The sequence below is a fragment of the Bradysia coprophila genome, unplaced genomic scaffold (genome assembly GCF_014529535.1).
Source record: "Bradysia coprophila strain Holo2 unplaced genomic scaffold, BU_Bcop_v1 contig_138, whole genome shotgun sequence".
NCBI classification, from domain to species: domain Eukaryota; kingdom Metazoa; phylum Arthropoda; class Insecta; order Diptera; family Sciaridae; genus Bradysia; species Bradysia coprophila.
The window spans coordinates 3,978,245-4,005,848 of record NW_023503409.1 but is presented as its reverse complement, the minus strand read 5'-3'; the positions used below and the strand labels follow the sequence as shown (position 1 = coordinate 4,005,848).

General features: G+C 33.6%; 2 protein-coding genes across 2 annotated transcripts in view; both read left to right on the top strand.

The window, feature by feature from the left end:
- The first annotated feature begins 1,665 nt into the window (after positions 1 to 1,665).
- LOC119073192 (piggyBac transposable element-derived protein 4-like) lies at positions 1,666 to 2,708 on the top strand. Its single transcript, XM_037178500.1, has 3 exons — positions 1,666 to 1,685; positions 1,754 to 2,600; positions 2,667 to 2,708. Exons 1-3 carry the CDS (start codon positions 1,666 to 1,668, stop codon positions 2,706 to 2,708), a joined length of 909 nt encoding a protein of 302 aa, XP_037034395.1.
- Positions 2,709 to 8,707: 5,999 nt separating this feature from the next.
- LOC119073539 (zinc finger protein Gfi-1b) overlaps positions 8,708 to 27,604 on the top strand; it is a 28,325-nt gene continuing 9,428 nt past the window's right edge. The window contains exon 1 of the mRNA XM_037179086.1: positions 8,708 to 10,155. The gene's annotated coding sequence lies outside the window, so the exon portion shown is untranslated. The remainder of the gene's footprint in view (positions 10,156 to 27,604) is intronic.

The following is a 27,604-nucleotide window of genomic DNA, read 5'->3' as shown; positions in this document are numbered from 1 at the left end:
TTTCCCCGTCTACCAATATAATCTTCATTTTACAAATATTTTAAATCGCGCATTCAATCCAAAATTGGAGTGCGATAATAATTGCGCCATCAGAAATACATGGCGCAATAATTTTAGCGCAATTTTATTCGAGTGCAATACTAAAGTAAAGTGATTTAAAATATTTGTAAAAGGAAGATTATATTGGTAAATGGGGAAAAAATTTTCCCTCGAATAAATATAATTTCGATAAGTTATAGGCGCCCAGGAGAATACAATTATATGATTTAATATTTACTGAAGATATTGGGTACGTTTTACATACTAGTATGTGAATGTACCCAAATATATCATTGGAGAAATTGTGGAAATTTTGCTGATTTCCTCGAATTGAGCGAAGACTTTAAGATCCAGTAGAGTACTTAACTAGTAGACAATATCATGCAGTTTGTGTTTCATCTCAAACAAATCATCTCATAATTCAGAAAACAATTACACTAAGTACTATTTCAAATTGTTTAAATAAATTATAGAAAAGTCTAGTCTCAATTTAAGAAGAAGTTGAATTTCAGACTTTTCGCATTGTTTGTATCCAGTATCCAGTGGTAACCTATACGATAAACTATTGAGGTTGCAAATCAGACACAGTTCTTCGTTAAAGAACATCTACAAACCAATCCAACTATACTCGGCACGATTACGATTATACGATAGCGCTTTAAATGAAAGCTGCGATTGAATCAAAGCTTTCACATTTAAAATTTAAAAATTAATTTGCAAATCATCAATGAAGCTCGGCATCGTAAAAGAATCACGAAAATATAAAACTCAATTAATTTTAACAACAATTTTGTTTAATGAACAATACATCGTTGCGTTGACTGTGTCTGTAATTGTGAATGATATTTCATGCAACAACAAAAAAAAGCATTGCTACGCTACACAACATCATGAGCCGAAATACACCTCAACCCAACGAATATTATATTCCGGTGTCTGTTAGCTCACTGAAAAATAAGATAAATGATGTTGTATGAAAACAATGCAAGAGGCAGACCGAAAACCCATCATCAAACACCAGCAGCGACATTTGGTTTAACTCATCGCGCAGAAATGGGCCAAATTTGACCCATTTTCTAAAATAATATTAATGTGTCCCAAATATCTCGGATATTGAGCCTCTACTCAATACATGGCTTAGAGATTTGATAATACTATTGGAAATATACCCGATGGGTGTTCTGAAATGGTACAATATACGTTTTTGCGAGCAAATGTAAAAAAAAATCAGATTCATCAACTTTGTTATTCTGAAGGTACGCGAAGTCATAATATAGTTTTTGTGTAAGATCTATCGATCTGGGGCGATATTGAGATCAATAGGCCTATGCTCTTGAACAGCTTCTTCAAATATTGATTATTTTTTGCATCTGTACTTGCCGTGCTGCAATACAACACAAATACTAGCATTTTATTATGAATAACAGAACTAATGTGGCTCAGCAAGTTATAGTAGCATGAATCTCAGTAGCTTTGATTTTTAAATGTAATGATATGTCACGACCATTCCTTATTTCGTGTTGGCAAAGCGTTTGGAAATCACCAATAAAAAAATTTAGCCTGTAAAGCTTGTGTATATAAATTTCTAAATTTATCTTTTTTCGTAAAATTTACAAATTCGCCGTGATGGCTCCTCGTAGCAAAAGGTTAGTGACAAAAGTTATTGATTCGAAACAATACAACGAATCAACGAATTTTTTCTGTTGCGTACCAGGACCGAAAAAGTTGCTCCAGAAGATTTTTGTAATCTATTGGTAGAATCAGAATTGGAAGATAGCGATGACGATGAGGCAGAATGCACGTTCGAGCAACAGAGCCGACGTATTAGAATCGGCAGCCAAGTATTGACACTGGACGAGGAGCAATTTGTTGAGGACGATAGCGATGAAGATGATTTTGAAGGATGGTCAAGTTTGGATCTATTGACAAACGTGAATGCTGCTGTTACGAAAACTGGTATCGATCAATGGAAGTGGACTCCCAAGGACAAAGTAAAATGGGGTAAAGGAATCGTCAACAAACACAATTTCGAATATCAACAGACGGATGACGACGATGCAGACGAAGAGTATTGGTCACCTCTTGAATATTTTTCGAAATATATTCCAGAGTCAATCTTTGACGATATGGTGACATACACGAACTTATACGCAGAGCAGCAAGACGCTAAAAAATGGAGACCCACGGATAAGGCGGAAATGAAAATTTTTATCGGACTTCAAATTATGATGGGCAATTTGAAGTTGCCGCGGATCGAACTGTATTACAGCAAGGAATTGGATTTGAAAATGTTTACAGACAGCATTCCAATCTATCGCTTCTATTTGTTGCGAACTAACTTCCATCTGATCGATGTCACGACCATTCCGAATAACTCGTCCGACAAATTTATCAGAGTTCGCCCATTGATGGATTCGGTGCGACGACGATGTCTCCAACTGCCACTCGAAGAATATTTATCAATCGACGAACAAATGATACCAATGAGAGGCAGAGCTACGAAAGGAGTGAAGCAGTTTGTGAAAAATAAACCAAAGATCCGATGGGGCATCAAAAATTTGGTTTTTATTTATTTATTTATTTATTTATTTATTTATTTATTTATTTATTTATTGATCAATAAACAGGCCTTTCGACCCAATAACATATTAATCATTTACAAATACTAAACATAAGTTCTTTAAGAAAAATTGAAATCAAAATCCATTATCCATTCCAGTCACTACTGATCTAAGTCCATATTCATTCCGGTACTCATGACCGAACTCTTGAACGATCTAAACGAATCATCAAAGATATTACAACTGGAAAAGTACTTGTCGTGTTGATCTTGCATTCTATTTAGTGGTTCATTCTGTTCGGCATTACTTGAATATGTCGTTGTGTAGAAAATCGGTCTGCTCACCCCAAGATTCATTCTGGTTAATCTCCCATGGTTGTGAAACGTAATCAAATGGTTCAAGGTCGTGTCCATGTGGCGGTGAATGATTTTGTAAAGGACGACTTCATCATTTATCAATCGTCTTCTCTTCAATGACATCGTGTTCAAATACACTAGCCGTCCATCATATTCCGGTTTAGGCATATTGAATTTAAAGAAAAACATTCTCGTATACTTTCGCTGGACCCGTTCAACAACATCGATGTACTTTTTATACATGGGATTCCATACCGCACTACAATAATCTAATCGGCTCCTCACCAAGGAATTGTACAACGTAGTTACACTTTCAGGCTTCTTAAAAAACTTACCACACCTGAAGATAAATCCGAGCATTTGGTACGCCTTCCTTGTCGTTACGCTGATGTGTTCGGCAAATGAAAGCTTGTTGTCGATGATGACTCCTAGATCACGTTTCGAGTTGACTCTGGGGATAATGTCATTACCAATCCTATACTGATATTCGAGTTTGTTCTTGTCGGCTTTGCGAGTGATTGACATCACGGCACATTTTTTAACATTGAGGCCCAGCTTATTTTCAGAACACCAAGCTTGCAGACGATCCATCTCCAATTGAAATACATAGCAGTCACCACTAGACACAATTTTCTTCAGCAGTTTTAAGTCATCAGCGAATGCGAACGTATTGCTAAGAGCTGAAAGTAGATCATTGACATATAGCAAGAATAAAAACGGTCCCAATATGGAACCTTGCGGTACACCTGAAGTCGGGGTGATGCGTCGAGATCTGCCACCACCAATTGCGACAAACTGCGACCGATCTGACAAATAGGATTCGAACCATTGAATCAATGACTTGCTGAGTCCGAATTGCATCAGTTTCTTGAGAAGGCGACCGTGTAATATGCGGTCAAACGCTTTAGAAAAATCAGTATACAGTACGTCTACTTGACCTCCGTTTGCCATTGATTTAGATACCGACGTGACAAATTCCAACAAATTAGACTGTGTTGACCTTTTTGAGAAAAATCCATGTTGAGAGCTGTGTATCTTACCTTTAAGTCTTTCAAATAGCACATCAAAAACCAGCCTCTCAAAAACTTTGGATATCGCACATAGAATGGATACCGCTCTGTAATTGGTTACATCTTGTTTGTCGCCATCTTTAAATATAGGAGATATGAAACTTGATTTCCAGCGATTTGGAAATATACGTTCTTTAAGTGATTTATTGAACAAGATAGACAGTGGTAAAGCAAGTGACTCAGCTAAGTACTTGTAGAACATGACAGGAATTCCATCTGGACTCGAAGTTTTGTTCACATCAAACCTTTTAAGCACTTTCTGAACATCCGCAATCGAAAACGCCATGTCAACACTACCGTCCACATCAGTTGTGGATCTGTAGTCTAGATCGTTTTCATTTGAGTCATCGGTAGCAACATCGGTTTGATACACTGTGGTGAAGAAATTAGCAAAAAGATCACAAATTGACATTCTGTCGCTGGCCACTTGATTACCGTATCTCATGCTGTTCATCAGAGAATTCGTCTTCCTTAACGATTTAGTAAATGAGAAAAAAACACTTTGTGTTCGACTTAAGCTTAGACTCACAATCTTCAACATAGTTCGCAAAGCACTTCTTTATCTCCCCTTTGACTTGCTTCCTTAACCTCATAAACGGAATTTGATCAGAAAATGCTATCAACATTTGGGTCAGGTGCTACCATGGTGCTGCATTTGGCGAACAGAATTGAAGGAGTTGGCCACAAACTGTTCTTTGACAATTATTTTTCCACCTTCCCACTTTTCCAAATCCTGGCTCAAAAAAAAATTTACGCTACCGGTACAATTCGATTAGACCGTTTTTCGAAGCCGCCATTTTCTACGGATTCTGAAATGAAGAAGATAGGACGAGGATGCTCTGAAGAGGTCGTCTGCTCGGATCGATCTGTCGTTTGTGTAAAATGGTACGATAACAAATGTGTGGCTTTGGCGTCGAATTACGTTGGGGTTGGAACACCTGACAAAGCTTATCGATTCGATAAGAATTCCAATCAAAAGATAAGTATTGATCGTCCGGAGATCGTTCAAAAGTACAACATGAATATGGGCGGAGTGGATCTAATGAACCAAATGATCAGCTACTATCGTATTTTCATTCGATCGAAAAAATGGACTTTGAGAATGGTCTCCCATTTTATCGATTTTTCTATCGTGCAGTCCTGGATTGAATATAAAATTCACTGCAAACGGGCTGAAGTACCACAACGACAAATTATGGACCTCTTGGCATTCAGAATGAAATTGGCGAAACAACTTATATACTTCGAACAAACCGGCAAACGAAATGCTCGAATCACACTCGAAGATGTTCGAACGAAGCACCAACGAAACGACAAATCACGAGAATGCCGTACCGATAAAGACATTCGATACGATGGAAGCTATCATCTGCCAAAGTATTCTGAGAATCGCCTGCGATGTAAGCTCGAATCATGTAACTCGAAATCTCAGATCTACTGTACAAAGTGTAATGTTCATCTTTGCGTGAACAAAAGCAACGATTGCTTCTATGAGTATCATCGGAAACCTTGAGAATTATGTTCATTTCTTACTGGCTTCAATTTAAATTTTTGTTTTTCTTCTCATTTTTAATAATATTTTTAAAACTTGAACTTCTGTGGTGAGTGGAACAAGTATGATATGAATTTTATGTAATAAAGTTCCTCTTGTCTAAATAAAAAAAAATATTTTTCTCAATCGGTGGAACTTGCGTCACATCTCTTATGATCGTTGGGCCAAACTTTCAGATTTATTTATTTATTCATCAGAGAACAACATTGAATTGTTCGCCCCTTGCTCACTGTTCAAATTTTAGATATCTTTTATTATCGTTGCCTTGCTTTCGTTCGTTCGTAAAAAAAAAATGTTGTCAAACAATCTGCTCTCGGACTATCACAATAGGTAGAAATGTTTAGATGAATAACAGAACAACATTCGATTTTTTGTTCTCATATTGTATTAGTAGCGTACATGGGATGCTGCGAAAATAACTCATTGCGTATGAGGTAAAAATTTTGTCACTAAAGCAAACTCGCAAGTTGCTTTTAGCAACAAGTTTCTGTAATGATCTTTTCTATAAATGTAGCGAGTGAGATCAGGGCCCACCATGCAATGTATGCAACAAATATTGAAAAGGCCACTGAACGATGCCTTGTTGCTTAGCATGGCCAGTTCAGCCTGAGTGAGATGGAGTCTGGTAATGAAAGTTCCCACCAGGAAGGCAATTTTGTGAGCGTTACCGAAGCAAGTTGCTCAAACATACGCGAGAGAGTTTTCGAGTATCACAAAATTATTTCCGAATTTATAAATTACGTACCGTTTTACTGCCAACAACATGCGAAAATTGAATTTCACATGAAAATTCCCGAAAAATGAATCTGAAAAAATTCCACTTGTAATCTATCATTTCCGCAAAGGGCAAATGGCTACGTAATGATCAATTTTCGCATAGGGCAAGCAGTAAAACATGTCTCGTGATTGTTGCACCTCTCTGCAAAAGCTGAGTGCGGGATTCGTTCTCAGACCGTTGTATTACAACTATTTGTTCTTAAAAAAATTCTCGTTCAAAATAAGTGTTTGTTTTTTCTAATCGAAAATTTTTTTATCAGCTGTGATGTCGACACCCAGGTGTTTATTGCAACCGTTGTCATTTTCGATCAAGAATTTATTTCGTTTTTTTTTCAAATAGCCAGAAACGTGAAAGTCGAACCGACGACAGCACCCGATACGACGGACTAAATCACCTTCCAAAGTACTCAGAGACCCGGTTACGTTGTAAATTTGAAGCGTGTGATTATAAGTCTCACATATACTGTGCTAAGTGTAATGTCCACTTGTGCCTAAACAAAAATAATGATTGTTTTTACCATTATCACGTAAAATGAAAAATTGTCCGTGAAATATTCTTTGTGCGGTAATGCATGATCCGATTATGTAAAATAATTTTTTATTATAAATAAAAAAATGAATTCTGGCATTAATATTCGGTAGAACTTCCTTGAGCTGGGAATCGGGAAAAGTGATATGAACAAACCTACGAAGAAACATTGAAATGTCTGAGTTCTTGAGCTGGGAATCGGGAGAAGTGCTCTAATATTAGGAATCAACCTACGGTTGCTCTTATAATACCATTAGAACGTTTTACAAACAAAAAGAATTGCTACAATCCTTGAAAGGTCAGGATTCTTCAGCTGGGAATTAAAGGAAGTAGTCTAATGCTAGGAACCAACCGATAGTTGCTTTCACAATCACATTGAAGAGCCATATGAGAAGAAATAATTGCAAAAGTCCTCAAAACACCTAAGTTCTTGAGCTGGGAATCGTGAGGAGTTGTCTGATCCTAGGAACCAGCTTACAGTTGCTTCCATAGTCCCATTAGAAGTCTCCACAAGAAAAAATAATTCAAAAGGTCCTCAAAATGCTTGAGTTCTTGAGCTGGGAATCGCGAGGAGTGGTCTGATCCTAGGAACCAACCTACGGTTTCTTAAATAATCCCATTTGTGAGCCACACAAGAAGAAATAATTCAAATGGTCCTCAAAATGCTTGAGTTCTAGAGTTGGGAATCGCGAGGAGTGGTCTGATCCTAGGAACCAACCTACGGTTTCTTCAATAATCCCATTTGTGAGCCACACAAGAAGAAATAATTCAAAGGGTCCTCAAAATGCTTGAGTTCTTGAGCTGGGAATCGCGAGGAGTGGTCTGATCCTAGGAACCAACCTACGGTTTCTTCAATAATCCCATTTGTGAGCCACACAAGAAGAAATAATTCAAATGGTCCTCAAAATGCTTGAGTTCTAGAGTTGGGAATCGCGAGGAGTGGTCTGATCCTAGGAACCAACCTACGGTTTCTTCAATAATCCCATTTGTGAGCCACACAAGAAGAAATAATTCAAAGGGTCCTCAAAATGCTTGAGTTCTTGAGCTGGGAATCGCGAGGAGTGGTCTGATCCTAGGAACCGACCTACGGTTTCTTCAATAATCCCATTTGTGAGCCACACAAGAAGAAATAATTCAAATGGTCCTCAAAATGCTTGAGTTCTAGAGTTGGGAATCGAGAGGAGTGGTCTGATCCTAGGAACCAACCTACGGTTTCTTCAATAATCCCATTTGCGAGCCACACAAGAAGAAATAATTCAAAGGGTCCTCAAAATGCTTGAGTTCTTGAGCTGGGAATCGCGAGGAGTGGTCTGATCCTAGGAACCAACCTACGGTTTCTTCAATAATCCCATTTGTGAGCCACACAAGAAGAAATAATTCAAAGGGTCCTCAAAATGCTTGAGTTCTTGAGCTGGGAATCGCGATAAGTGGTCTGATCCTAGAACTAGAACTGGTATATTAAATGATGGGCTTCAACATGAAACATTACCACAAAAAAATATAAACATTCTATTCCCAGTAGAAATTCAAGTTAATGGGTTTTAACGTAACGAACGTATAAATATAAAAATCCGATGCAACGCAACATTTTCAAACTCACACAGTGTGTTTCCCGGGGTGTGTCTGTATGTGTGACATGTGAAAGAATTCTGCGTTGGTGTGTGCCACTCGGCTGTGTAGGAACACCGAACACGGAAAAATAGGGAGGTGCGCGCGCACTGTATGTTCACTATATGTGTGTTATAATGTTTGCGCAACCCGCAACCAAAACAGAAATCAACTACTAACAAAAGCAGCGTGCCAAAGTATTTTTATTCTTCTATCTTGTTGTGTAGTGTCGGTTCATACTCGGGGCCGGCAAGATCGTTACAAAATAGTTAGTAGACTGTATTCACGTGGTATTGTATATTGTGTGTTAGATGAATAATCTTCAATTAATTTTTTTTTGAAATGTCAATTAATTATGTTAACGGGTTCACGTTCGTTATTTTGTTAAAACCATACTTCGTTGTACAAGACGATGCAATAACATTTTTCGGTTAATAAATAAACGGATTATTGGTAGCCATCGGTGATTGATTTGAAACGATTCGTTGTGGAAATTGTAAATGGCTTGAATTTAATTTTCAAAACTGTGTTTTTTCGATGTACTGTTGTTTACTTCTTTATATGTTTGTTTGATGAGATGAACTTTATGTTTTAACAAAAGGAGAAAAAAAAGGAAAACTAATTTATTGTTAAAATTATCAGTTAACGTTTTGATGTTTACAAATATATGGACAAATGTGTTGGAAATGAATGTGCATATTAGGTGCGCCGATTAAATGAATATTGTGAATCACATCACATGGTATATAACTAAAACTGTTTAACTTCGAGCAATAACACTCTTGACACAAAAGACATCAACAATTAAGTTATAGAAAAGAAAGGATTTCCTATAATAATAACAAAATATAAAAAAAAACTGCAAAGCAATAGAATATTTACATTTTCAACATTTTCAGCATTTAAACAATTTTTCTCAAATTATATTTCCATAAAATATAAAATTACCAAATAATCGAAACGCTAGAATTTTACAATTTTACTACATAACTTTAACGTACCTTCTCTTAGCTTGGAAAATATTGTTAAAAATAAATAAATTACACTCAAATAAAAATTAATTTAACGTGAAAATGCTCATTATTACAATGGTAAAAACAAAATTAAAATAGCAAAAACAAAAACAAAAAGTTATTATACAGAAGAAAAAAAACTCTATTTTTATACATTTTCATATATAAAGTATATCGGTCGAAGATAAATCTACTATATATTATATATGAAACCATTATTACAACACCAGTTAAATGAAAGACTTAAACAAAAATATTTAAATATACGACTATATCTACACAGCATAAAGATTAAAAATTATTAAAGAAGAAGCAGAAGGAAAAAAAATAAATAAAATAAAAGTTATTATTGAAACAACGTGTCTTAATAAATTAAAAGTGATAAAAAATTTTTAACAACAATTTTTCTATAATAATTTATGAGAAAATATAATAAAAGTGAAATCCAAATGTGCTAAAAATTAAAATGTTACAATATTTTGTGTTTGACGACAAAATTATGGTTTTATTAATTGAAAGCTAATGATTAAAAATAATAGTCGTGTTTGGAAGCTGTGTCTGTGAGTCTTATTGGCGAACAAGTGAAGCTGAATTATACAACATTCAATGCAGTAAGCAAGGAAAAGGATTATCAACAAATTGGAATTACGGTGAGTTATAACGACACTTTAACTCTGCACGATTTAGTATATTTTCGACTATTCACTTCCTGTTAAACGTTACATTTACAATCTATTCAGCTTATCTTTGGAACTCCTACATCTTGCACCCATACCCATATATACAACGGCAGTTCGTATCAGTTTTTTAGTCAGTAAAGAATACGTAATACAATCAGGATTACATAAGAAAATTAACAGGTTTTCCGTAAAAGATCGCTCGAAAATTAAGGACTTTGTGCGAATTAAATAATTGAGAATAAATGTGATATTCTCGCAAAAAAGAATTTCTTTTGAATTTAGGTTCTGATCATCAAAATCTGATATAATCCTCGCGTTTAGGCGTTACGTTTTCAAATTAGATCTTCGAAGTGGTGTTGACTGTTAGTACACTTTTAGAGGTTGTAATGGTCAGTCTGATAACTTATTCTAAATTCAACATATTGTTAGTAATTATAATATCTTTTGATCGATCGATATGCTGTGTAGTAAAGCAACCTAATTTAATTGGGCAGCACATTTATTGGTAAAATAAATTATTCTTCTAAAGTACCTTTTATTCATTTTCATATACCTAAATATTTATCAGAATATGAAACAAATTCCACCCATGGAGTGGCTTCTTTTCTTGATAAACGTTACACTAATCTATTAATCCAGAACCATGGAAACTGGCTTGATTCAGGAGAAACACTAGAAAGTTAACTTAGCTTATTGAACTTAAACTAAATTAATCTCAAATTAAACACAAAACAATAATTATAAAATATTGATTTTGGGATTATAAAATATAAACGATTTCTTCACATCGCCTTCGAATGGTCCCATTATACAAGCGGCGCGGCGTTAGAACGTTGAAGTGCAATGGATATTCTTTGCGTTAAATACATTTTCGATTTCTTTTTGTTCGTAACATTTACTAACAACTTTCCCAAAATGTCAATGAATTGAATTGTTTCAGTAGACCATGGATTATGGATTATGTAATTGTCTTCTATTAGTTTCTTAGATTTTAATCTAAATAAGAATACTCGCGCACAACAGGCTTATTGGCGGCCAAGGTGCAGGAAACTCTAGGGCTCTGCCCTAGTTTCTGCACCCACTTAACCTAATCTAATCTATGTTGAATATTGTTGAATAAAGTCATGGTTTTAACGTTCAAATACATATAAGACATATTATCTACCAAAAATTCAATAATTTCCTGATGGTGCCGTTGTGGATGATATGGATGTTGGTATGAAGTTACAGATCATCTTCAAGTACGTTTCAAATGTGTTAAAAATGCATCAACGTAAAGAATAATGTCATTCACTGGCACAGCCGAGTTAATTTTTACTTTTCTTCTCAATTATTTGCTTCTGAACACTAAAGTCAGAGTACTATCGATGTTGATTCTTCAACACCACTAGCTACCAGCTAGCTTTTACTTTGTGGCTTTTGGGGTGAATTTGAGAATCAACATTTTAATTAGGGCATCTAGCCCGTTTCACTGCTAATTTCTGCTAATTTTTCTAATTCACCGTTTTCGTCAGAACACTTCTACATTTTCATGGCAAACTCAAATTCGACGTTCCAACAATCGAGTACTATTTCTGTGGTTATACACCACTGTCAACTCAATGTCTAATTATGTGACGGCTAGTCTTCTATCGACACAAAAGTTAATCTTAAAGGATGTGTGACAAGATAGATTATTTAATCCGATTATTTTAATCAAACGAAGTAACAGATTTCATCGTTAACTTACACAGACGTAATTCCTGTCAAATCTTAATTTAGATGAAAGAAGCAGGACATTTAACGTATCAAGAGGTCATAAGAAATAGGACTATAAAAGTTGAAGCATTACGTATGATACTACTATATCGTATTTGACGTATTAATTTTGTGACATTCTGCAGAATATGCTGTTAGATACGGTTACTATTTTATAATAAACTTGTATGGCGCACCGCCGGTACAAAATTGAATACGAGCCAAAATTGATTGACTTCATTGATGTCATAGGCGCAAATATTTTCCCTCTTAAAATCGTTACAATAGGAAAACAATAAGATTACAAAGAAAAGGTTTGAATCGAATGATTGTTGTAGCGAAATCGTCATATCGTCGACAAATATTAATTAGTAATTCGTATTTAAATGTCAACTTATGTGGTGATTTTAGTCATTTACGTTGACATACCAACTTCTGTGATAAAGTTTTATTTCTTTTTAAAAAAATCTCTGAAACTGTAGACCAATAATACTTAATGTCAGTATAGAAAATGAGATTGTGTCCAGTCTATTAATTAATCATGTTGCGTCGTAATGTTAACATTAACATAATGTAGATATCAGCCAGTAATCTAACCGAAGATTGTTAGATGAAAGCATTAGACAATGTTAATCCAATCCCATTTAATCATTTTGAATAATTTTTTGTTCTCTTCATTTTTGTTTGTTTTGTAAATAAATTATTTGATTAATTAGTTTGACATCAATAATTCGATGTTTTTCATTTCGTTTTATTTGATAAAATGCGTTTGAACGGTTTCGTTAGTTATTTAATATCTCTGAAGTACGTCAATAAATAACAGAAAAAAAATTGTTTTCTTTAATTCTTTAATCGCTTCGCTTATTATTTGTTGTGTTACTTTCATTAGTTATGAGTGTAAATATGTTAACGTGAACAAATAGCGGAATACATCAATACATTCCTCAGATCGGCTGAATTAAATTATCGGAATAATTAGCATTATTCGATGAAATATTCAAGAGGATTTATAGAGACAAACATTTTGTTACCATGATTTCAGTCTTTTGCTTCGTTTGATAGCAACTCTTCAGTGAGATTGCATCTGATGCCGTTAATGTTGACTGTGGGAATCACAATTACATTAACCAACAGCAGCAATTTCAGTGATTCCGTTCCTTCTGCGCATTGCGTTCCGAACTGTCCATTGAGGGATTCTATATTATGTTTTTTGCAAATCTAATGATTAAAACGATCTCGGTCTTCTTAACTCTAATTTCAATTAATTTAATCGTCATCACCAGATGCTATAATGTTACAAGCATACCACGTAACGATAAAAAAAAACGACAATAACAAAGGCAACTTAAATTCATTCTTTCGTTACATCGAAATGAGTTTTTAAGTGGCCATATGAAGTTAAAAAAAATATTCCGAAACAGGTTTCAAAAACAACCTGCAGCATCTTTATACACCTTCTACAATGTACCATAAAAAGTACATGAAACATAAAGAGTATAATTCTTTGATATAATATTGAGTAAGAGTATTCTACAAGCATGTTGTTGGGTTCACATATGAGTTAAATCCGGTACAATTTTTTTTTTGTTTCTTATTCTTTCCAATAAAATACAAAAAAATTGGATTCATTCTTAGTAAACGAAAGAAAATAATTTTTTTGTGAGTGTGATAAAAATGTGTAATTTAGTCACACGTTACAAAGCCGATAGAGGTGTTCTGAACGAGACACACAAAACAAAACAAAACTTACAAAACTAAGAATTTCTACTCGGTCTGTTGTTTTCAGATAAAAGAAACGCTTTTTATAGGAACCACTGACCGGCTAAAGAAAGAATCTTTAAAGGCCAATAACAGCAACAATGTTCTCGTTGAATTCTTGTTGTATATGTAATATAAAAGCGGTCCTATACACTTCTACCAAACTGATATGAATATTAGAAGATATAGAGAACCAGAAACAGAGTACAATATAAATCGATCCGCAGATGAAATCAAAATTCCCACGGCTCTTCGGTATGCCTATCGCCGTTCGATTGTACAATAAGATATCTTTATGTATAATTCATTCAAAAATATGTATAAATTGGAGGAGGATTTTGACTTTAGTTTTTCTTTTCTTTATTTTATTTGTCTTCTTCTGGTCAGTGCTGATATTTTATTCATATCAAAATAAAGTTTTTTTTTCTTTCCTCATTAATGGGCTGTGGTGGTAATCGGTTATTGATATGTATTCGTCATGAAATCATTAACTACTTCAAACGAGAAGAGAATATATACAAATCTGTTGTTGAATCAGGGAACCATTACGGAAACTTCGCATTTAATAAAATATGAGATGAGATGTTATGGTACGTACTACGTAACTTTGAACATATTTACTGAGTGCTCTTGTTTCATTCATTGCGTCTGTTGTCTTTCGATGGAATCTAGATTAACATCCCTTGATAATATGACGATTATGCTAGCGGTTCCATTTGTTAAGGTTAAATAACAGTTTCAAAACTGAGTAGTACCTTTTGGTCACTGCGTCCTCTGACTGTACCTTTTTGACTTGAGACAATAAACAAATCGCTGACATTTCACATTACAGCTGACTGGAAATTTTGAAGACATTGGAACACTAAAATTCTATATTGTGGCTGGTTTTAGAATGTTGGGCACTGTATTACGCAATTTAATTCAAAATGGTTAATCGCAATCAACTATCTCCATGAAACCATGAAAGTCACCAATTTCTTTAGTTTGTTAGAACAGTTAAAGAACGTTGCCCTTAAATGGCAGTATTCCTTTTTCTCATATTATTAATATCTGCAACACTCTACTTTACACCACGCTATGTTCAATGGTTTCAAGTTTAATGAAAAAAAGACCGAATACAAATTCCATAGCAATTAATACATGTATAGCATCGTGAGTGTTATGTTGGCTGACAATGCACATTCCAATTTTCATTATTTGTTAATGCAAGAGACTCGATTATTTGAAAGAAAACTGAAAACGTATGCTACCACGCTGGGTCTCAGTTTACTGCATACATTTTTGTAAATTAATTTTTTTTTTTACAAATTAATTGGGTCATCCTTAACTGCAGCGACATTCAAGTGTATATAAAAAAAAAGCGCAACGTACTGATGTGTATTAATGTAATGCATTCTGTATTTTGATTTGAATTCAATTGACTTCGAAACATTTTTTCCGTTGAATATATTCAACCTTATTTCGAAAACCGAATGTTTAAAATTGCAAATTAGGGCTTTTTGTTGTGCTGTGGGGTCAGTATATATTAATGAAAAGAAAAACTTGCTGTGCTATTGTGCGTAGTGTTGTGACGACAACTTAGGTTCAAAAAAATTTCGATTGAGTTTTTAAGAACGAATACTTCTAATCAAATTGTAAAACGATTGCTCTCAGTATCAGATACCGATCATTCTCAATATCGTTACTCTGACAAGGATATATAATATCTGAATAACCTTCTCCAATAAAAGCTTCTTTTTTCGGTGCAAATTAACCTTCAATACGGGATTTTTTTCATTATTAATGTCTTCTTCTACTCGTTATAATAAACTTAATTGATTTCCTCAACGTTATTGTATTGGCTTTTTCTCCGGTCACTGTCTTAGACATTTTATTATCGGCTGAGTTAATTTAAATTTTCGTTTCCATTTTGTTTGATTTGAATAAAAATTAATTATGAGCAATGAAATGTCGTTGTCCTTGAAATTTTTAGAACAACTCATTAGCAAGTCCGCCGGGTTTCGAAAAGCTCCAAAAAATATTCAGATTTCCCCTTTAATATGTATCGCTTACCAACGAATTATATGTTCGTTTCTAATCGACAAATTGTTGACCTTTATCTCGTAATTCCATTGAAACTTCCAAACATTTTTCACAGAATGCTTACTCCCGCACTATGATCGAATGAAATTTAACAGGGTGATCATGCAAAAATAGTTGGTGCGCTATTTTTATTGAAATTGGTTAAAGGATTGGTTGGATGTTTGGCGACGGGTTAAGTAAGTTTATTATAATGATCAATCCTGACGGATAAATTGTCAGGGTTGGTGAATCTTAAGGTTAGGTCCCCTATGCCGTCTAGTTGATTTTTAAAAGTTCAACTAAGGCCAAGAGTAAACTCGTAGACTGTTCTCTTAATTGTAAGAATAGCAATTTTTTCTGCGTAAGTTGTCTATTTTATAAAAACAATTTCCCGATTTCTATTTGAAATAATAATATTCGTTTTTAATCCGATAAAAGAGGCACGAAAAAAAAAACCAGTTTCAAAATCTCTAAATACCTGTTAAAATATGAATACACCATATAACCCATAAAAAAGATGATATTTTGTTTATTACATATTAATCAAATCTGTTGGATAGATCATATGGCTGACCAATACACATTTTATTCACATAGCAGCATTAATAAGCACAATATTTTCCTTGGTCAAAAAATTACCTCGCATACCCAATACACCTTTATGCATCGTATACACTTCTACATCTCCAGTCAACGTATAGTGGTACATATATAATGCTCATGTCAACAGATTTGATATAATTAGCAATATTAATTTGTTTTTAAAAATAATGACTTTGGTAAAACAATTGGACATATGGTTCTATAAAATTATGCTGGGCTTCCAACCGTGAAAACTGTGCGTGCGAGGTTGTTGGATTATTTCATTTCATAGATGGTTAAAAAACAAGAATTCGATGGTTAAGCATAACAAACTGTTATTAACAGTCACGAACAATCACCGAATGCTTTTGTGGGAAATTTATGTTCCATTGAAATTCGGCCGTATCGATCTGTATGGTGTTGGGAATGCGTTAATTTATCTTAGAAGAGAAAAAAAAATTGTCGACTTAATTTTATATCGATCTAGGGCACATAGTTTTCGGTTCTTTTGTGTACACGAGCTGATGGTGCTTGCTTAAACACATCTGCACGGTAATTTCAAGAATTGCAATTGACTTTTTATCTCAGTCAAATTTTAGTAGATTATGGGATAAATGGTGGAAAATGGATACGAGGATGGATTGTGTTACTGACCTCTTGTGCGCGAGACACATCCACCCGAGTACATTACCATGGTCCGTAGTTTCTACGAGACCAGTACATATACGAGCCCTTGCGCGAGTATTAGTGCATCGAGTATATTATCGCTGAATAGAGTGAATTTTTTGCTCTATCAATACATTCAAATCTTATTCTAGTGTACACTAGGCCTGTTCATTTTAGAGAAATAGTCTCAAATTCATCTGGCATGGTGTCTATCTGGATCGGAAGGGTAAAATATTGGACCCGTATTTTTTTTAGAATTTAGATCTGGGGAGCGAAGCATTTGTTCATATGTACGAATGTGTTGGTTAGAAGAGTAAAAAAGATATACACCATCATTCTCCTCTCTTCTAACCAACGCTTTCGTACATTTGAACAAATGCTTCGCTCCCCAGATCTAAACTATTTTTTAAAATTCTAAAAAAAAATACGGGTCCAATATTTTAGCCTTCCGGACCAGATAGACACCATGCCAGATGAATTTGAGACTATTTCTCAAAAATGAACAGGCCTAGGTACACTCACCATGTTTGATAAAATAGGACATGAAAAATAATTTTCTACCTCGTGTGTTTGTAGCCCGTTCCACTTGTTACTTTACAGTAGTCAAAACGAAAATTCTCCTCGCTGCATAATCTAATATTACTTCACAATTTTTGATGCTACGTTGCTATATAGGAACTCTTTAACCAGAGCTTATCGTTTAATTTTCATCGTTACTGTCGACAAGAGATGACATCCATCTGAAAAAGGTGAGATATGCGATAGGTATTCTCTGGCACCGTCGCCCAATCACTACATCTAAAGTTTCTATTTCATCAAATGAATCATATGAATTGATGGAAAGGAACGTGAATAATGAATGAGAGAGAAAATATGAACTTTTGATAAATAATTCAAATTCTTAATGTGTTCGAAACCCAGATATTATACAAGAACAAATAAAAGAATCTTGTCATCTGAATACCGACTACGAAATAAACTTAATATGTTGATGTTTCAATAAGAAATGCAAATATTTTATTTTAAATTGATGATTTTTTTATTAAAAATTAGAGATAAGATGAAATCATGATATATGTAGATATTATTACTGAAACGTGTTTTCATCTTTGCATAGCTGAACAACAAAAAGCTGTACAGTGTACAGCTATATAGATTTTTGTGTTTGACAAAATAATTTATTGAATTTATGTTTTGTAATCTTAATGTTTTGTTTTGTAAATTAAATTGTCTTTCAAATTGAAATTTTTATTTTAAAAATAAACATTTTCGTGAGGAGGTGCTATTAGACGATGTGGTTGACGGTCGACGGCTGTCTTTAAATATTCTAAAGATGGGAATCCCAACGCTCCGCAGTACAGCGAGCGTGGCCACGCGTGACCTTAACTAAAACAAAAACTTTGAACGAAGACTGTAAAATACTGTCATCTGTTGGTTGTAACTTATTCATTCTGGATTGTTTCTCACATTAGTCAATTGACCAATATTGCGAGATCAACCCAAAACAAAAGTTATGAAAATACCAGTTTCGCTCCACCTTAAATTAATAACACAAATGTTTCGTTCGAAATTATTCAAATTTATTTTCTGTTAGAAATCTCGTCTGCATGTTGTGAAAATATTGTGGCATATTCATTACCAACAAATGTTTGTTATAATCCCCGCTCATTCTAATCACTAATTAACTGAAGAAAACAAATACTTGAAATGCATGCATGCCAATAGCAATTTAAATATTTCTTGTAGACATTCGGTTGGTCTTATATGATGGTGATGATCAACTATTCTAGATTTTTATGTTGCGTTTCATTACAGCTTAATGCGAGTGTTGTGGGTAATCATGCTATTTAAGTTACATTGGCAATGGACATATAATAATTAACTATTTTTACAGTGACGTCGTTTTCACAAGCACTCTAATTTTCGTAGTATCATTGGTGGCACAGAACACGTAATACTTAAAGGAAACCAGATTTGAAACATCCTACGTTGAAACTAGATGCATAAGCCTAGCAATAATTCAATGTGCAGTTCCTTATCAATTTCCGAAGTTTTAACATTTCGTTAGATATATTTTATAAATCGTACATGGTACCGCATGTGCAAGTGGTTAATTTATAGATGCAGTTGAGTAAAAGAACCTGTTGCAAGCCCGTTTCGAGAAGAACCGAATACGAGTCAAACATTGCTTACCAAAAAGGCCATATGTTGTCATTTCTTTCAGCTGAAGGATAAACCAATAGCTTGTCACTGCGCATTTAATTGAATTTTGGTTTCATTTGAATAAATATCCCGCATTACCTCGTCGACTACTTTCATTGATCGTTGATCCGCATCACCTGACAGTACAATATCTACATGACTATTAGTTTGACTGAAATCTTTTGACTGATTCGCGTTTCATAAGGATACCTAATTGCATCGATTTGGTTACAGTGATTTTGAACGATCATAAAAACGATGAAATCTGAGATCTCTTCGAATAAATCAAGTTTTATTTTTATGATGAATTCAAATTCATAACATTTGCCCATAAATGGCTTTTTTACATGCCGTCTAACGATTAACTTAATATGCATCTTGTGTTTTCTGATGAAAATTTGAATGATCATCGCGGGTATAATATTTTGTTAAAGTTGAATTTTAAATTCATTTTTACTACTTTGTATTATTAGATCAATAATTTTTTTTTTCCTGAAATTTATCAGGTTTTTGAATTGCTTTGATGGCAGATGTTTCATTAAAATCAAATTTCTTACTGGTTTAATGGTATATAAAATCGAAATTAATGTGCTCCATTGATTGGTCGATGATTCGAATTAAACAGCCACGAGACGTGAGAGTCTGTTGGAAAATAATTTATTCAGAAAAATGTGGACGAATCTGAGTAGAATTTGAGTGGGCTGAATTGGGTGAAATATTATTGAAATTTTGATGTTCATTCGTAATTCCTCTGACTATATCAGTTTCTATTGTCTGACATTAGGCTTGTAAGACTACCGTCCGTACGAACGCTTTGTATTGAAATTATTTCTTATATCTCTGCGTCTGATTTATAAAGCTACAAATTCTAACGACGGTGTGACTATAAAACAAAATCTAACGAGTTTCACATGCCTTTGAGAATGGTCGTCTGACTTATTAAATTAACCACTTTATCATAACTAAACTCGTTTTAATTTTTAATTTTAAATATTTGTACCAATGAAACAACTTTTATGGTCGAACTTAAATTGAGTATTTCGAATGTACATTAGAGTACGCTTACGTTCACATCTCGTGACTTAACACTTAACCTTTTTTTTACAAAGAAAAACCTCTGAAGTTATTGGTTTCAAATTAAAAGATTCGTTTTCGTCTTCTTCGTCTTTTATTGATGCAGTCCAATAAAACTTGTTAGTGTTAAATTAGTGATCAATCTGAACGAACAGAAATGAAAATTTCTGTCCCAATGACCTTTATATCTCATAAAGCATTTGTGTTCGATTCTACCGATTTCAATCTATTATTGCGGGTGTTGTTAACACCAACCAAGGCACTAACATACAATGTTATTATCTACATTTGTGAATGGGCAACCATATTTTTAATTAATTCGTAATTAATAGCTCGGTAAATAGACATTGAAACAACGAAACCTTTCGTATATGTTGCAAGATATAAATCATCCAAGTAAAATAAAAAACACGTTTCAAATTTCAATCAAAAGCTCCAACCAAACAGTCCAAGATAATGGTTTCGGTTCGGGCATATCAATGCAATACACCTTACAATATTCCTGTATAACGATAAAAATCATCACCGCCGCATAACTTGTCATTAAAATTGATAAAATATTAAACAACAAAAAGGCTCATCAATATTTATCAAGTTTTTTTTTTGTTGTTGTTCTTAATATTCCAGACCATGAATATTTCTCTCGTACCTTGCCTTGGCAGACTTAAAGATTTGAAAAAAAAAGAGTCAGAAACTACTTTCTGTGTATACGGTACAATTGAGCTTGTGTATGATGAAGACCAACAACGAGTTGATGTTTTGTTTTGATCGCTACAAGAGACGTTCACGTTGCAGTATATTTTTTTGTTGAACGTACACACTGATATGTATCATAATACAATGCAAGTATGCATTATGATATGACTGGGCTGACGATATTGTGTTGACTACAATGTTCTGCCTACACCAATTGCAACGTATAATTTGATATTGATGGGCATTGACGGCTGGGCTTGATTGCCAAATGATGCAAATGCATCTGCACTTTTTTTTCGCTGTTAAATATAAAAATCCAAGAAATATGCAAAGGAAAAGTATCATAAAAGATGTTTTCCGTTTCGCTGTTTTTACTTTTGCTGTGCGATGAAAGAAAAACACGTAAAGCAGGTTGAAATTCTTTTATGAATATAAGCTGCTGTTCGTATAATATGGTGTTAAAAGATGCAAGCCTAGAAACGACGAATGATACTTTTTTGTTCGAAAAAATTATATTTTGTCACGCGATCTTAATTAAAATTGAAAAGTTACGTACATGTGTCATATTCGGATAGGAATACGACCCGAACAGCGATTATATTAATTGTCCGATCCGATTAAGAGTTCTCACTTTATGTTGTTCTAGTAGGTAGGTAAAAGCTCTTTTTATTGATGCAGACTCGGCAGAGTTAACATATTCATAAATGATAGACTTCGTGAAGGTAACATTTACAAGGCAAAGTAAAAATTTACTGTTTCAACCTTAGGGATAATTCTTAAATTACGTAACGCTTTTTCAGTGCTGTGATAAAAATTAAATAAATAATTAATTAATTAAATAACTCAAGAAATACCTGGCCTGCAAAATTGAAACTATGTTTTACCACCAAATGGATGGATAGAACATACTTAGTTTTAATTTCACAGAGCGCGTGTATCTCTAGTTATTTAGGATTTAATTTTGATGACACCACTGAAAAAGCGTTGCGTAATTTATGAACGATCCCTTATACGGAAAGTGTATCGCTATATCCAATACCCTCTCTAGCAAACAAACTACATTTATTAAGGGGGTAAAGACGTTTGTGAAACTCTGCTACTTGCTTGCGATTCGTGAGTGTGTTCACTTTAGGCCTTTTGAAAAAGCAGAGTCTCTAAAACTTGTTTTACCCCCTTATTCAATTTTTTAAGAAAGTTTGGTCTCTAGTCTGGTGGTAGTGCTATATCACGATTAAATCTGTTACTGATCTTGTTTGAGGTCGCTTAGCGTTACATATGTAAAATCTTGCACTTCCTTGGTTTTACTGTATATTTCACCATACATAAGAGAACGCTAGCCTGAGTCCTTGAGTTTATCGGTAAATTTTGTCGTTGTTATCGACAACAGATGAGTAGGACTAATCTTTTCTATGTGTTTATGGTGAAGCTTTTGCCTTTTTTGAGTATTTTCAATCATTAAAATGTTTCACTTTTAATTTGTAAAAGATAATGCCAAATACTAAACTCCTCAAAGGTGAACCTAGCTCAACTATCAACAAGTATTTAAGCTACCAACGTAAACAAACACACAAAAAAAACCGTAAAGAATTTCAGATGGTAATTTGTTTAACTCTTAGCGTCAATTTTAGATGCATTAATTTATAAATTCAATTTCTCCCGAAGCAATATTTGGCGTTTCATGATTAAACCGTAATATCATTATAAATGGAAAAGAATTTCTATTATATGACAAGCATACTGCATCTGGTCATGCAATGCTAGAATGCTTGGAGCGATATATATTCAAAGAAGGCTAGTTTATTGCATAGTGATATGAATATAAATATATATTCCCATTCCGGATGGATAAACCATTAAATTGTAAATAAATTTCCACAAGAGAATTATTTTATCGCACATCAATATTTAATTAAAACTTATTTATGAAATTGTTGCCAGTGAGAATCTGTGCCGAGATGAAGTTATAAAATAGGAATTTATGGCACTCTGGATTTGAATCACAATGAACCGAACAAAAAACGATTATGTTTTAAGGTGACACACTTCCTTCGAAAAAAAAAAGATTGCTTCAAAATTCAAGTCTCTAAAAAACAAGATCTCTTAGTCTAGTCGTGGTGGTTCAAATGATTGAGAGTGTATCGTCATCGTTTTGATCATTGTTTGCTTTCCACATTTCGAATTAAGATTTAATCTCCAATCGCCAGTTCAATAATCTTATCGTCACCGGCTCATACACCTTACGTTACAAAACACCGATCAGCTCATGTGCATTTTTTGTCAATTTTCAGGCCATTAATCTTATAATGAGTTTTTTTACCCAATTCGGTTTAAAAAAGACCATTCATTCATTATTTGCGAACATATGCCCAGCACACCGTTGTCAGCATCGTTTAACTGAATCGTACGAATTATCATGAAGATTTAGTAATGCTATTACAATAATAAAAACGAAACCCGTGCATATTTCATCAATAGTGCGATAAAGAAATTAACAAAATAAATTTACAACTCTATTACCGACTAATTAATGACAATTTTTTAAGAAAACAAATTTTTCAACGAAGTTCGACGTCGAAATAAAAATAGCCACACCACTGACTGTGTTGTTATTGTTGACTTTAGTTTTTAAAATATTTTTTTATTGTGTAACGAAGTTATCTCATGTTTTAATCCGTTCATCTTTGGCTGTTTTGCCTATCTATATAATTAAGATAAATTTTGGTTTGATTAAGAAATTATTTTAATTTTTGTGTTGCTGGTCCCTAAATTGTACCTATCCAAAGAAGAAAAATAACCTGAGCCTTGTGTTGTGGCAAAAATATCACTACACAGCTTCACCTAATTTTGATGTTGATATTTAGATCAAAGTGGTTTTTTATCGTTTGTCAAGGAGCTGCAGGCAATAGAGATCTCATATTACTTGAATATTTCAAACGCACTTCAAGCAAGAGTAGTTCTGTAACTATAGACCACTAAAACAAGACTGTGTACCGACTGTCATTCGAAGCAATTTTGCTTGAAGTGTGTTGATATTTCTGATTTTCTAATTGACACAAAATCCAAATTGTTGAGAGATAACTGGACGCAGCATCCATGGACATGGACAATTCAAAGTTTGTATGCATAAATGGCACGGCAATTTTCTTGGACAACATAAGATTGTTCTGTTAGATTGGTTAGGTCGGTCCCATCATTAGAATGGTTTCCTAAAACTGTTCTTATTGCTGCTGGATATATTTTTCACATTCAATATGGAAATGAATAACTCCTGTAGAATAGCATAACCACTCATCACAAGAGTTATTGACTGTGATTATGTAAATTAGGTAAATAATACGCACCGCGCAAAAGATCAAATCAATTGATGATTTTTCGAATGTTCATTGATTGAACAATGAATAGCGAAGCATGTTAACATCTCCGAGTCGAATATGCCACATATTTACATATCTTTACTTTGATTTGGTCGTTCTCTTTTCAGGCACAAGCTGATATCAAACGATTCAACGAATTATTTAATTTTTTTACTAAATTCGTAACGAAATCAGTCTCTCTCTATATATGCTCGGTTCAACAAATCTTTTACGTATTAAGCAAAGTTCGTATCTCCTTCTTAATGATTTTTTTTTGTTATTCCCGCAAAATGTAAACTAATACGAATGTTGGCTTTTATTCAACAACGAGTCAATGCTACCTAACACATCAAACAAAAATTGAGAATGTCACTCAGGTTACATAAAAAAGACTAAAAGAAACCGAACGATAAACTCATCATTCAACATAAATAAATGAAATTAGTGAGTGGTAAAAAAATACGACTGAACTAATTAACTTGATGCGTTGGCGTGGGAGAAAAGTCATAACCATCAGACAACAGATAAAGTAAAACTGATCTATCAATCTGAGGTACAAAGCAAGGGTCCTGTCTCACAGATCGATTGTTTTACTGTGGGTTATTTAATTGAGAAACTTAACCTGAGGAAGTACAGTAGATAATTTTGTAATGAGGCAATGGGTGTCATCACTGCTCTAACTTTAAATTCCAAACTATTTTGAACATTGAAAATTCCCTAACATTTAGGTATATAAAAAAACAACTCACACGGTGCTATGCATTCAGCAGGCAAAAAATATTCTTGATCGATTCAAAGATCCACATTAATGTCTTTCAAAATACGTAGAGCTAAGACAATTTTCAAGGTTCCGTTTTATTATTAACCTTACCTTTAACTTTGGTAATAAAAAAACACGCAAATGAGCCTAAATGATAGAGTTCACCTGTTCCTCATACAAATTATTATAATTATCAATCGTGTAACCTGGTATTCGTTGGTTGGTATTTCATAAGGCTTTATTATCGCTTGATATGTTATAAGCGACGAACAGGTGCCCCAGTCCATGACATACGTCGTAGAATGTTAAGCTAAAAATGCTATTAATTATTAGACATATCAAATGGGTAACGGATATAGCAAGGCAAAACGAAGCGTGCGTACATGAATTGTTTGATCGATGATCATGTTGTCGTTTTGTTTTTGATCGTTGAATGGTGTAGGTCTCTCTACGTGATGTTAACGTTAATATTAGAAATTGATGAGCCTGTGCGTAATTATGGAATACTTGATTTCACTCCAAGACTTCTTCAAAATAATGAAAACCATGCCTACGATAGGGAACCATAATCTAAACTGAACGAACATATTGCTCATTAAGCCATTTTCACAATGACAAAACATTTTGTAATAGAAATCGGTCATGGTCTCTGTACCGTTTCAAAAAACTAAAATCGAAATGGTAAATACAAATTACAAATTATGTGCAAGTAAAGTAATTGAATAATACAGCCAGTTGGATACTGCACAATTTTATTGTGCAAAAAGATGCTGTAAAAGTATGGTTTTAAAAAATGTACTACTGAATCACATAAAAAAAAACAATGCGAGGCGAGATATGTATAAAAATACCTTTTAAGCAAAGGCAAATAATACAAATTCTTTAACTTTATGCATGATGTATAAAGCACACACTACTTTTATACATTTTATTTCAGTTCTATCGGAGCCATAAAAAGAACGAGAATAAAATGCTCATTCCAAATTTATTTATACAAACGCGACAAAAATTACTAGTTTTACGAAGTGTTTTTGCAATAAATATTTGCTGGTCTCTGAAATAAATCTGTTAACGGCCACTGAAGACTTAACTCTGTCCTAAGATTTGTGCTTTTATTAAGAGCGAAACAATATTCGATATTCGATACGAAGATTTTAGAGTAAGAATCAATCGCTTTTCAAATGCAGTACGAAATTAGTAACTACCTTACGAGACGAGATAGAGATAATTTTTGAACCTATTTAAGGCTTTTGTTCTAATGACGAAACGTTACATGGAATGAAATGGTCTACCGACAACTTTTGAAACAGGTTCATTCAGCATGTATTCCTGGTCGAGTGTAATTTTCTCAACATCTGGCTTAGTAAATTTGTCTTTCGTATTAGTATCTCAACCTCATTGCCACAATAAACGAAGAAAAAGAATATTTTGCGATACTTTATACAGAAGTAGTAATTTAATCAGGATCATGAGTTTTTCCTCTTAAGGATTAAATTGTATATTACATTGGGGTGAGCGAGACATTTAGTTCGGTCTCGCTCACACGAATGTAATTCCTTATTTATCTTAAAACGAAAATAGGTCATGATTCTGACGTTCTAAATTTTTGAATGTCCTCCAATTCATATCCTTACCATTTTAAGTTGAAACAAGAATATGTCCCACGAATTCTAAAAAAATTTCATAAAATTAATAAATTGAAGAAATAAATTGGAAGATCATCTATCAATTTCCCTCATCGAATGGTTTAAAACGTTGACATTACACTGAAATATGAGTTTCTAAAGATCAAAAATTTTTAAAACAATGAGACAAGAGTTATGTTCCTCGAATTATCGGACTTCAATCAATTTGAAATTTATTGCGGCTGACACACGACACTTTAAAACGTAGCATTAAAATATGGTAATGTTCTAATATATCCGAATATTAACATAATTCCAGATACAATCGCATTGCCCTCTGTCCTTAGTCTGACCATAATTCGTATTCCCCCCAAGTTTATTTAAATCTTTATATAGATACACATCGACAAAACTTCTTTTTCTAATATTAAACTTGACCATTTTCAGCTCATGATTTAACACAAAATCAAATAAAACTAATTCAAAAACCGATGTTGATCGCCTATGAAACGGTTATATAGAGGCATTACGTATAATAGAATGAAAATAAAACAAAATGTAAATATTGTTACATTTATTTATAATACCGAGAGAGAAAAATATATATTCTTATATTTATCGATAAGTGTACATCGCGCTGGCGATAACTTAAATGCACATAACGAGTTAACATAAAAAACCACAAATTCGATTGCAATCTAATTTATTCGAATTACAATCACAAATCAATCTTACTTTCACATAATAACTAAAAACAGTTTAAAAAAAACCCCATATAGTTAAGCTAAGTATCGACGAGTAACCCAAACGTAAAATGAATAAAATAAAATCAAGTGACATTACCATTTTTCATGAATAATTGAAAAGTTTTGCGTTATCGCAACGAGCCGAATACATTTGTTGAG